The sequence below is a fragment of the Rhinolophus sinicus genome, chromosome 3 (genome assembly GCF_057876585.1).
Source record: "Rhinolophus sinicus isolate RSI-liver-muscle chromosome 3, RSI-T2T, whole genome shotgun sequence".
NCBI classification, from domain to species: Eukaryota; Metazoa; Chordata; class Mammalia; order Chiroptera; family Rhinolophidae; genus Rhinolophus; species Rhinolophus sinicus.
In genome coordinates, this window is record NC_142503.1 from 35,916,772 (window position 1) to 35,929,889 (window position 13,118).

A 13,118-nucleotide genomic window follows, 5' to 3' on the forward strand; every position below is an offset into this window, starting at 1 on the left:
AATGGGCCCTTAGGAAAATTGATGGGAGAGATGATATGATAGTTTGTGGCTATGTCTGGGTGATTTGCAGATTTATCTTGTCTTCCAGAAGAGAAGATTAGAATTGCCCCAGGGAAGGAGATTAATAAATTCTTTGGGGTGACTCTGCTTTTCGGTTGATAAGGGCTTTCAGGAACTCATGCTTTCAGCTTAAAATTATTCTTCTGTCAGAGTGGCATATTTTGGGGTGGCATATCCTGATCCTTTCACACACTTGTTGGGTAAATGCCATAATGTTAACTAGTGTTTGCTCTTTACCTTTTTTCAGAACATGAAAACATCTGCCATTAGCTAGCCGTTCATACTTTATTCTTTAAGGACTGGACTTAAATTAAAATTTATTAAGACATCAAGGAAATGAATAGGTAATGTTAGTGGTTTGCCTCTCAGGAAGAGTTTTTAGTATATAACTTCTCACTTAACCATCATTTTGGATGAGACCCTGTTTAAAATGATAAGCTTTAAGTTATTGGTTAATTTAAGTCCTCTGGAGTTTCTTGTGAATTTTCATTCGGTACATGTTATAAAAGTGATCTTTTGTTCCCACCGAGTTACTGGAACTATAATTTTAAGAGTTTCAACAAGAAGTTATTGGGAAAGTAACATCCTATCACACATATCACAAAACAGTTTAGTATTTAGCTTCATGTCAAAATAGATAATCTTTTATACATCCTAAAACACTGTAGATTTCATTTTTATTTCAAAAGACTTCAAAAGTATAAGATGGTAGTAGAATTAGCTCAGAATGCACAAATTTGTACATAATTCATTTTGATTAGGTACAATCTTAAAATCTTGCATTTGTTTTACAAGTGTTTTCTTGGAATGTGTGTTAGGTGTTTTGAATGCATCAGTGGTTTTGTAACTCCAGCTCATACGAGCATTTAGCATTTAAACATTTTTATTACCATAGTGAGTTAACTCATATTTGTGTATCTATTTCATGTATTTGGCCACTTTTAACCTTTCTTTTACTAGACCAGCACAGTTTGAGATAGTGGAAGTAGAATATTTCTGTAATGTCTTAAGAATCTATTTTTAAGTATTTTAGGAAATTGATAAGGCTTTAAAATATTGTGGGCATAGCACTTATATGTGAAAGAAGACTTGAAAAAGGAAGATTAACAATGGTATTGATCATTTAAAAAAACTTTCACTGTTGAAATTATGCGATTATAAATATAAAACATTATTAGTAAACTTAGACATTTTGATGTTTAAAAAATTTGATTTCTTCATTGACTAAGCTCTATATTGAAATGAATACAGCTGCCCAGTTGGCTTCTGCCTTATTTAAAAAAACTGAATTTACTATGTTTAGATTGGGCTGGCAACATGAAACTTGATGGACGCAGTTGAGATAGGCTCCCTAAAAGTTAAATTTAGAATGTAGAAGAGCAGTATGTTCTAAAATATTAAGATATCTATTGTGATGATTGTAAGTAAAAAAACAAACAAACCTTTTAATTATGGAAATCTTCAACTGTATGAGTAAGTAGAGCAGAGTATTCATATACCTCCTTGTACCAACATTAATAAACATGAACAACCTTGTTTCAAACTGTAAACCTATTTAGCATTTCCTGGTTTGTTTTAAAGCGAATTCCAGATGTATTAATTGTAATTGTAAAGACTTCAGCACATAACTTTTATATAACATCATTGCACTAACCATTATCACATCTAAAATGATTAATAACATTAATGCCATTTGCTATTCAGTTTATGCTTAAATTTTGATTTCATAGTTTTCATTTTTTAAGGGTTGGTTGGTTTGAATAAGGATCTGTTTTAATAAGGTCCACACATTGTACTTGATTGATCTCCCTGTTCAAAGGCACTTGTTTGTTGAAGAAACCAGATTATTTGACCTGTAGAATATGCTTAGTCTGGATTTGGTGGATTACTTCCTTTATATGTATGTCCTTTAAATTGTTTCTCTGTGTTGAATTTCCTGCAAATTGGTAGTTTGATCACATTTCAGATTCCATATTGGAGTGTGGGCAGGAATACATCATAGATGGTGTTCTGTGCTCCTGCTGTGTGACATCAGGAGATAGTTGATGTTTAGTCTTATTTGTGATAAGACCGTTGTACTTCTGAAAACAAGCTTTATTGACTTATACTTTATTTACAGTAAAATTAGCCAGTTTTAAGTGTACAATTTGATGAGTTCTGATAAGTGTACATTTGTATAACCATCATCACAATATAGATAATACCCCCATTACCTCAAAAATTTTCTCCTTCCCTTTGCAGTCATTCCCCTCCCCCATAGGTCCCCCACTTACTCCAACTGATGTAGTTTCTGTCACTATTTTTGCTTTTTCTAGAATTATATTGTAAGTGGAATCTTAAAGTAGTAATATCATTATTAGTTAAAGAAGATACAGGATAAGAAGATAATTTTGGCCAGGAGCGACAGGTCTAATTCCTTCCATTTTTATATGACAGGGACTTGCCATGAGGTGTTGAAGCCTTGTTTCATTGAGTCGGAGAGACTGGACCTAAATGGCGCAGCATGACTTTGCTCCAGCCTGGCTTAATTTTCCCACACCACCATCATCAACAAAGGTATTCTTTTCTTGCATCTTTCTCTTCTTTCTGTCAGTCTCTTTCTTCTGTTCACATTCTGTACAAATGTAGTTAAGATGTAGAGGCTTAATGTTTTTGCAGAGAAATAATTTTTGTATTACCATCTAAGTTTATATTTATTGGTTTTTATTATTTAAAGTCAGTTTTCAGTATACCATCAACATAGGAAACCGTTTACTTCAGGTGTCTTTTGTACTAATCAAAGTTCCACACTTTATTTCAAACCAGCTAGATACACTGAACATGACTTTTACATCCTACCTTTTTCTATATTATTTTCCTGATAACTGCGTTACTTTTCTGTAGGTAATGTTTTAAATAATTGGAGGTTTTTGAACCATATAACTGGAAGACCTTTTTCATAACACATAAGACTTTGAGTGGTACATTACTAAAATTTCAGAAGTGATGAGGACTTTGCAACTTTATTACATATAAAGACTCACTAATCTAATAAACGTTCATTTTACTTAAATACCAAAACAGAATAGTTTATAAGATTTGCTAGGCATTGAAATTGTCATCTATTTATAAGACATGCTGAAAGAGAGGGACCTTGGAATTGGTTACAGTCAATCTCCTGTCTTCTGCTTTTTCCCCCTTTAATTCAAAAGGAATTATGAGAGGGTCTGCTTGCCCTATTAATCAAGTTCTACCAGGTACAGGCAGTTTCATAAAATGGTTGATTAAAAACAGCTCTTATGGGAACACTTTCATAATTTGGAAAAAGTTGTTCCCTTATAAGGAATTGTTAGATCATAATATATTTGACCCTTCATATGTTGTTAAATCTGCATTGGAGTGACAATTCTCCCAGGCAACAGAACTTTAATGTTTAAAGATGGATCTTAATGCTCATATAAACTGACATTTTATACAGATGGATTCTCTGGAAGGTTAATTGACTTGCCTGTTGTCATGTAATTAGTGTGAGCCTAGATTAGAATCCAGGATGCACTTCCAATTCTGTACTCTTTCCAGTTACAGACTCTCTATTTGCCCCCTTTCCTGTTAGGTGTAGGTCTCTGAAATTTGATTTTTTTAATCTTCCCCCCCAGCTGTTCTCATCTATCCTTTCAGTGGGTTCATTTATTTCCCTAGGCTTACTTCAGAGCCTGGATACATAGGAATTTCCTACTCCGTCCTTTTATTTCCTTTTTCTCTTTTGTTCATTTTCTCAATAAGATTTATTTTCATTTTTTTAAGCCGATCAGTAAGTTACCAGTACCTGAAAAGTTAGTTACAAAACATTAAAAAGCTTGAGAGTAAATCTTCATTCAAATGTTAATCCGAGGTTGATGAAGATTGACTGTTAAATTTGGTGATGTCCTTACAGCTTTCTAGAACTTGACTTTCCACCTGGTTATCGGCCCTCATTAATGATGATGATTTTTGGAAATTGGGATTGCCTATTCCAAATTCTTAATTCTTATTCTCCAGAAAATGGTGTCAATTTGAACTCTCAACTAGCAGTATTTGAAACTTACCATAGACCTTACCCAAAGTAGTATTTTATAAACACAGACATACAACTTTTAGTAATGACTAAAAAAAGAAAATTTTTTTAAAAAGATTTTATTGGGGAAGGGGAACGAGCCTTTATTATTGGGGAACAGTGTGTACTTCCAGGACTTTTTTCTAAGTCATGTTGTCGTCCCCTCAGTCCTAGCCATGGAGGGCGCAGCTCAGCTCCAGGTCCAGTTGCCATTTCCAGTTGCCGGGGGGCGCAGCCCACCGTCCCCTGCAGGAATCAAACTGGCAACCTTGTGGTTGAGAGCCCACTGGCCCATGTAGGAATCGAACCAGCAGCCTTCGGAGTTAGGAGTATGGAGCTCTAACCGCCTGAGCCACCGGGCCGGCCCTAAAAAATTATTTTTAATTGCATGACTTCTTTTCTTACACTTTTCTGTCTTATCCTTTCATCTCAAAATCATTGTTTGCGGATTCTTATTTATAACTCTTGTTTTCTGCCAGAACCTTTGAAATCTTATCATGGATAAGTGGAGTAGACAGTAAATACTGTTGCACTCTTCTATTTCAACTTAGGCTCATTTATTTGTTGTTTGAAGGGATGATATAAGGACTTGAATTAAGGGTAAACATTTTCAGAACCACAGTTCAGTAGTTTTCTGAGGTGTGTAGAATTTTAGCCCCATCATGTGGTGAAATTTTAAACTGCATTGATTATATGTCTGGCATGGGCTTTCGAAATGCTTATTGAGACCCAGTAAGACATAAATTTTACATCGTGTTTTTGTATACACACAAGTATAAATAAAAAGTCGCATACCTGTGGTCTTTTCTCTTGTGGTCTTTTGTTCTTTTTTATCCATTAAAAATGCAAGTTGTTACTAATTTTGTCATCCTTTAATAGTTCCTGATCTGCAATTTGAAAAGTAATATTTTTATTATTGAAGGAATACTGAGTTGAAATGGTTGTAGATACTGAAAATTTTACATACCTTTTTAGAAACCCCATTGTTATAGATGCTTCTTCCTATTATTTTACTGTAGGAAGTATGATAAAATAATTCCCTTAATCAGGCTGAGGTATCCTTTCATAGTAGTAGTTGTTTGAGGAAGGAAGATCACGGGTGTAGTATTTAAAGAGTAAATGGGTGGTACGAAATAGAAACAGAAAATAAGGCATTCTTACTCTTTTTAAACAAAAAAATAATGAGATTCTACTACAGTCAATTCATTTTCATATTTTCAATATTCTGTAGTTATTTCTATGGTTAGAGTGTAGCAGTAGTGCTTTATTGATTTTTTTTTTTTTTTGTGGCAACATTTAAAAAACAATGATTGATACTGTCCCAAACTTTCTTTCAATAGTATAAGTAGTGTCAGCCTGTATTGAAAATGTGTACTATTTAGGAAGAGAGAGGATCAGAAAATTCATTCAGATTGGTAGCTGAATTTATTGAAACTTGCTGTTTGCTATGTAGTTCTTTGTTACTGATTAAGACATTCCAAAGAATCCAGAAAAAGATTTAAAATGTGTAAGAGGGAAAAGGTAGAGATGGTCTCTTTCTTGCTCATTGTAATATCTGTTTTGAGGCATTACTACATACCAATCACTGTAAAGCACGTTACATGAAGGCTAACAAAAGTCATAAGAGGCAGGTACTCTGCTTTTGTCCCCCTTTACAGATGAGGGAACTGAGGTTGAGAGAGCTGAGTAACTGTTCCCAAAGTGCTAGAGCTATCGTGTTTTCCCGAAAATAAGACCGGGTCTTATATTAATTTTTGCTTCAAAAGACGCATCAGGGCTTATGTTCAGGGGAATGTCATCCTGAAAAATCACGCTAGGGCTTATTTTCTCATTAGGTCTTATTTTCGGGGGAATATGGTAGTATGGTATCTAGCAGCCTTGATTAATTCTTAATCTGTAATGTCTTTTGGGTTTTTAAAATGGACAATCATCCGTTCACAAATATTATCAGTTTTCTACCTTTGCAGTTCTGTTACTTGTATTTCTTACTCACGTTTTGCTGTACTGGTTCTATGTCAGTCTGTGAAGGGTGTGGGATTTTTATCCTACTTGCAAACTAATAAGCTAGCCTGTTACTGTTTCGTGGATACTGGTAAAGATGTGAGACTCCTGGGTCAGAGACAAAGAACTTTTATTAGAGCAGCCATAAGCATGATATTGGCACTGGTTCTTCATGCCCCCTAAAACCTTTGGGAATTGACATGGAGGGGCCCAGGTAGATGCTACCCTTGCATTGACTGGGGAGTCTACCACATTTATAATAAGCCAAGTGTTTGTCCTGGAAAAGGACGTTACCTATTCCTAATGTTGCTTGCTGCAAACATAAATGGGCCATACAAAGAACAGTCAAGGTCTCATATTCTTGGCACACAAGTAAGAATGTTCAGGGATCCTCAGGGCCTGTGGTGGATTGCCTGTCCCAATAATCTACCCATGAGCCTTACATGTTCTTGGCCAAACTTTAATTTTCACATTACTGTACCACTGTGTTAGACATTCTAATTAACAGGCTAGAACCAAATCCATTTTAATTTTTCTTAATAAATAGCATTTAATTAAGGCTGCTATGAACAACCCAAGCAGCAAGGTGAGGCCAGGGTTCAGCCAACTATGTAAATAAGTTTTAGCGGGGACCAGTAGATGATTTTTTTCCAGCCAGTTAGTATGTAGTCTAAGGCCACTCTTACTATCCATTGAGATGCACTCAAGGGAATTGAAACTGACCTGATTTTTGGTGTCATCACCTGCAGTTATAGGGATGGTGGACCAAAAAGCATTCCACATCCTCAGTAAAAGACATTCTGTGCCTTATTTTTTTCATATACAAACATACCACCTGAAAGGGACTCAGATCATTTCAGTTTGTGATTTGTTGTTAAACTTGATTTGGATTACTATTAATATTAGTTTGTTTAAGAAACAGACAGTAGCATCACCATTAGTTGCAACCTCAGTTGCCATACATAGCATACCCTAAGAGCATTCAAAGTGTTAGGAGAATCATGAATTTTTATCAGAGTGAAACAGGTTTGTGCTGGTCTGAGTGTTTATGCATTCATATTCAGGAACTGCTGTTGACATAAGGCACAGCAGAATAGTTGAGGGCTGTTGGTGGCCACATGAGCGTTTTTGATTTCAAAGCATATGGATGAGGATGACAAATCTAGCAGTGGGTCAGTATTATTTCTAGTTGCTGTTTGATTCAGGTAGTGGTGCTGGTTCTAGGGCATAGAGAGAGCATTAATTGTTCTCCTTTCTTCCTGCACCTTCTGGGGTCAAAGATGTGTCCTGTTTAGGTGGTGGGGTTTTTGCTCCCTTTCTACAGCCATGAGATCTGTGTGTCCCATTCCAATAACTCTTGATTTCACTTAAAAAAACAAAACAAAACCCTTTACTTGCACCCAGATTACTTTATCCAGAGGAGTTGGATGTGAGTAGGACAAAGGCATTTTTATACGTGAAATGCAGAGAACCATTATAGTCCTCGTCTTGGTCCACACTGGACGCTGTAGGGGAGACTTAATGAGAAGTATACTCAAGCAAATGGTCATGGTCTACAGATCTAGGACCATGTCAGTCCAACAACAGAACCCAGGTGCCCAAACCAGATTATCTGAATTCCTTAGTTTCCTTTTTGTCCAGGCCATTACCCTGATGGTAGGCCTGGCCTGCATTTACTCTTAGGAAAGGAAACATCACGTCTAGAGATAATCAGCATAATCCTTAATTTAAAAAATGTTTATATAGTCTCATGACTTCACTTTTTCATCCTGATTACTACCCAGGAAGTGGCTGAGAAGATCTCTTTTTACTTACGCTTCATTCATTGACCAAATTGTTTTACTAAGGTGTGTGAAGAGATGAAAGATGTGGAGTTATAGATTGTTTTGTGTTGAATTTTGGGGAGACTGTTCAAAGTTTTGATGATACCAGGTGCCTACGAACAGTAGGGAGTACAGAATGTCCATTGAGTACTTTGAATATTGGTCCATTGCATGGTGACCTTTAGACAGAAGATTGACTGTTACTGGACTGTTAGTGACCTGGAACACCAAAAACACCATACCTGGACTAATTTTAAGGGTCACAGTAGTGTGACCAGAGTTTAACGATCAGACTTCAACAACAACACTATAACCTAAAATGTTTGAACAGTGATGAGACACCACTGATCATTCTAGGAAGTGGTCAAAGGTTTGATGTAGTTTCCCTTGTATATTATTGCCTCCTTCACGGCGAGACAAATGGACCAACTTTTGGCAGGAGTCACAAATTGGCATGCAGTGATGGCTTCTGCCTCAGAAAGATAAAGCCGTTTTAAATTTTTTCCCATAGTATATAAAGTATTTATTAACAGACAAGGCCTACAGATTTCTTTCTTCTTAGACACACCCGGTACGGCCTTGGTGGCCTCGAACACAAAGTCCCCAGAAGTGGCACAGCCCTCTGTGGGTTTGAATTTTCTTCAGTCGCCCCAGGTCTTCACAGAGCTTGTTTAGACCATTGGCCAGGGCCTGGCTATATTTTCCATCCTTCACGTCCTTTTGTCTGTTCAAGAACCAGTCTGGGATCTTGTACTGGCATGGATTCTGCATAATGGTGATCACACATTCCAACTCATCCTTAGTGTGCTCTCCTGCCCTTGGTGAAATCGATGTCTGCTTTTCTGAACACCACATGAGCATGTGTTCGCCCCACACCCTCACTTGCAGTGATGGCAAAGGCAGTTTTCCACTGCGCATGAGTGGAAAGGACTGGTGTTGAGTCCTTGCGTAATGTGCTGGGACTCCTCAGGAATCACTAGAGACAAGGCAAGGCGGCAGTCCTAGGCTGGCATGGAGGCCTCCTGGGGAAGAGCGCAAGATAAAGTCCTTTAATCTGCTAGTCTGTAGTGTTTTTAGGTGACAGACCAGTTGATTAGGCCATTGGTGACAATCTTAAGAGTCAAAAATATATATAATGTCTAGTCCTTAAGAATATTATCTAAGGTAAGGGTCACAGCTTTCCTTTTACCCCATTGTGCTAACTGGCACGTACCATATGGTCTTTCAGATTTGTTGGGCCTGGATGGCTATTGCCACCCAGTGGGCACCATCATCTTTTAGCTTAGTTCAATTACCAGCGAACAAGACCCAGACATTTAGGGGAACTTCTGTGACTTGAGAGCCTTATTAAAACAGCATTTGTTACAGGTGCCTGGAAGGGGAATAAGGTTTCCCCCAAAGGGTAGTTACCACTTCTTCAGGCAGAATTGAAATGTCCCTAGGGCCAGGCCTGCTGCACCCTTGAACACACTATTTCCATTTGATTAAGAGCCCTGGTGGTCTCTTTTTTGGTTAGTCCTTTGTTTGAGTTCACTGTTGAGTTCAGCAGGATGGCAAGAGCCACATTCCCTTTCAAAGGAGTGCTCTTGGTGCATTTGTTAGGCAGATGGCACTCATGTACTGGGAAGTAGCCTCCCTGAAGACCCCCGTAGCCAGGAAGTCTTCACCTACATTCCTGATGTCTTTTAGAGCCTGTACTGTTTTTGCTAGACCATCTGGAAAGTGATGGGGCAGGCCTCACCTGTCAACCTGTGGCATTCCCTGAATGGGAGAATCTTGAGCATTTTCAGTATAAGCATTTAACATTAGTACCAACTGTAAAACACAACAGTATACATTGAATTGGCCTCAAGACCCCTCCTGTAAGATCACTTTAGTTTTTCTTTCCAACTACTGAATTTTCTTCGCTCTGTCAGTCAGATTGAGGCACTGATGTACGTATCTTTTTCTGCCATGAGGGCACAAACTAAGGAGTTCAGCAAATGCATATTAAAGCTACAATCTAAACTTTCAGGAGATGTCTCTTTACCTGGGAATGTGCAGGGTGGATAGAGGAAGACTACCTCTTTGGGGATTGCATGGGTGGCTTGGAGGCTTTTGGTTTGTCTTCTGGCTCCTCAACCCAGGGTTGGTGTGGTCCCTTCTCCTGTGTATCTCCTGGCTCCAGCAGACCAGGGCTGGAGCCTTTCCTGCCCCCCTGCACCACAGGGCCATGGCTTTGCCTCGCACTCCTCAATGCCATGTTACCCCTGTGCTTAGTACTGTCTTCTCACCGTGGGAAGGGGAAGGAGGGTGACTTGGATGCCTGTGTCCAACTGGGGGATAAAAAAAAGTTTGTCTCCTTTTCCTTAAGTTCCACATACTTGACTTTTTCGTTAAAGCAGCTGAGGTCGATGTAGTGGGAAAGGTAGGGATCAGGAAGCAGTACACAGGGCACAGAATACTTCCACTATTGAAAGCTAGGCTCCGCATTTACTTTGTTTGCAGTTGGTTACAGCAGTTCACCCTTAACAAGTGTAATGTTTTCAGTCTTTCCAAAACTCGATAACGCTCATTGCTGGCACTGTTTCAGCTTTGGAGACCTTTTGACTCAGCAGCCACAGCCATATTGCCTTTTAACTGGGACCCCGTTGTCATGGTGAAACATCCTTTCCTTCTACTTGGAGAGTTAACAACAAAGCACCATTTGGGCACCTTGTTTTGATCCTACCCCTTGCCAGTTGGCTGCTAAACAGTGAGGGACCCTTACTTCCACCTGTCACTTGGATGAGAACAATTGTTACCAGATCCTGGAGAGTCTTCTCACATGCTCCAATCTGGCCCAGGAAACCCCTTGTCTCTCTACTCTGCCCCACCAAAAAAAGAAGAAAAAAAAATTTTTTTTAACCTCTGTCAGCATCTCATCCTCATCACCAAAAATATTAGGGTCTGTACAAGGTTTGGGTTTTTACCCTAGTTGCAGGGTTACCAAGCTAGCCTGTTACACACTTCTAGTTTTTTAAAATAGTTTTTACACATTCTTTTGATACATTTTTTAAACGCTTGTTTTGGGAAAGAGGCGTTTGGAAAGAAATCTAGAGAACTTAAAATAGACCTGTAGCTTCATTTGCCATAATTTTCTGATACTGAAGAAAACCTTGAGCTATTAAATAAAGTAGTATATGATAAAGAATGTTACATTTTGTTACAAGAGAAATACACTGTTTTGCCTTGTTTCCCTTATGCCTTTTTACCTTTAAAGTTTTGAGGTAAGTAGATATAGTTGCTGAGCTCTTTCAGAATGGTGCTCTTATTTCCATTAAGTACAACATAGACCAACAGTGGAATCCATCTGAATAAGTTACCAAACACATTGAAAATACAAAATGTTCTTAGCCATTTAAAATTATTGGAAGTAAATTAAGTCAGAATATTATTAGTTTTAAAAAGTTGTATTTAGGGGCCGGCCCGGTGGCTCAGGCGGTTAGAGCTCCGTGCTCCTAACTCCGAAGGCTGCCGGTTCGATTCCCACATGGGCCAGTGGGCTCTCAACCACAAGGTTGCCAGTTCAATTCCTCAAGTCCCGCAAGGGATGGTAGGCAGCGCCCCCTGCAACTAAGATTGAACACGGCACCTTGAGCTGAGCTGCCGCTGAGCTCCCGGATGGCTCAGTTGGTTGGAGCGCGTCCTCTCAACCACAAGGTTGCCGGTTCGACTCCCGCAAAGGATGGTGGGCTGTGCCCCCTGCAGCTAGCAACGGCAACTGGACCTGGACCTGGAGCTGAGCTGCGCCCTCCACAACTAAGACTGAAAGAACAACAACTTGAAGCTGAACAGAACCCTCCACAACTAAGATTGAAAGGACAACAATTTGACCATTGTTCCCCAATAAAGTCCTGTTCCCCTTCCCCAATAAAATCTTAAAAAAAAAAAAAAAAAAAAAAAAAAAAAGTTGTATTTAGGTTGTATTTGTATATTTACCTATTTGCTCATAATTTGTTTCAGTCGTCATTGAATTTTGAGAAGCATTCTGAAAACTTTTCATGGACAGAAAATCGTTATGATGTGAATCGTCGACGACACAACTCTTCAGATGGCTTTGATTCTGGTGTTGGACGTCCTAATGGAGGTAAAATTTGCTAAGAAATGATGAATTTAAGGATAATTTCTTTCATGTTCTTTTAAGAATGTTTTGATTGTGATACAGTCTTTAAGCATAACCATCTTCTTTGAATTTATAATACTTCGCCATTATCAAAAAAGGTAACTTTGGAAGGAAAGAGAAAAATGGATGGCGTACACATGGAAGAAATGGTACTGAAAACGTAAATCATCGAGGGGGATACCATGGTGGAAGTTCCCGTTCTCGTAGCAGTATTTTCCATTCTGGAAAAAGCCAAGGACTACATGAAAACAACATACCTGACAATGAAACAGGGAGGAAAGAAGACAAAAGAGAACGCAAACAGTTTGAGGCTGAGGATTTTGTAAGTTTCTTATAATTTTAATACGAATGAGGTTTCTTCAAGTGCTGTTTTAGCATCAAGACTCTTTCATGAGGTTTTATCAGGACAGCTCATTTTCTACAGAGATTACACTTTACAGGCTCAGTTAATTTTAATTCTTACATTTTTAAGGCTTTTGTTCATATTTCTCCCCTCTCCTTAATTCCCTTCATTGTTCCCTCCCTTCTTCTACTTATTCCTGTGTCTCATTCTCACCATGTGGTCTTTTAGAACTTGATAATGTTGGTTTATTCCTTATAGAAATTTAAACACTTTCCCTTAGAAATAATGGCAGAGTTTAGTGGCTTATTTGCAAGTGCATCATGTTATTATCTCTAAAAAGCTATCAAGTTAATTTTTGAAAGAATATTTTACCAGCACATTTCACTCAGATAATCTCTTTAACTAACACTTGATTAATCATATGTTACCCTTAATCTAATCCCATCCTAGCCCTCCTTTCTGTACTTTATCTATTCAGAAATTTCTTTTTGGTCAGGGAAGGCAAATTAGTTGGTAGCCTAGGTCAGATACAATTAGGAATGTTAACTCGACTACTAAAACAAGTATGAACTAATTAGAAGCAAATTTTTCATAATTTTTCCCTATTCGTAAATCTCACCATGTGGTTTATCTACACACTATGTTTCTCAAGTTGTATAAAAATCGATCTAATAT

The 13,118-nt window shown here is 38.1% G+C and overlaps 1 protein-coding gene across 5 annotated transcripts in view; it reads left to right on the plus strand.

Annotated features, from left to right (window-relative positions):
- The window catches only part of GPBP1 (GC-rich promoter binding protein 1), a 70,163-nt gene that overhangs the window by 32,724 nt on the left and 24,321 nt on the right, over positions 1-13,118 (plus strand). For 4 of the 5 annotated variants that reach the window (XM_019743319.3, XM_019743308.3, XM_074328925.2 and 1 more), the window contains 3 exons: positions 2,497-2,616; positions 11,941-12,064; positions 12,199-12,422. In XM_019743319.3, coding sequence (XP_019598878.2) covers positions 2,554-2,616; positions 11,941-12,064; positions 12,199-12,422 — 411 coding nt within the window. In that variant the 5' untranslated portion in view covers positions 2,497-2,553. The remainder of the gene's footprint in view (positions 1-2,496; positions 2,617-11,940; positions 12,065-12,198; positions 12,423-13,118) is intronic. The other variant, XM_074328926.2, reaches the window with a different exon arrangement.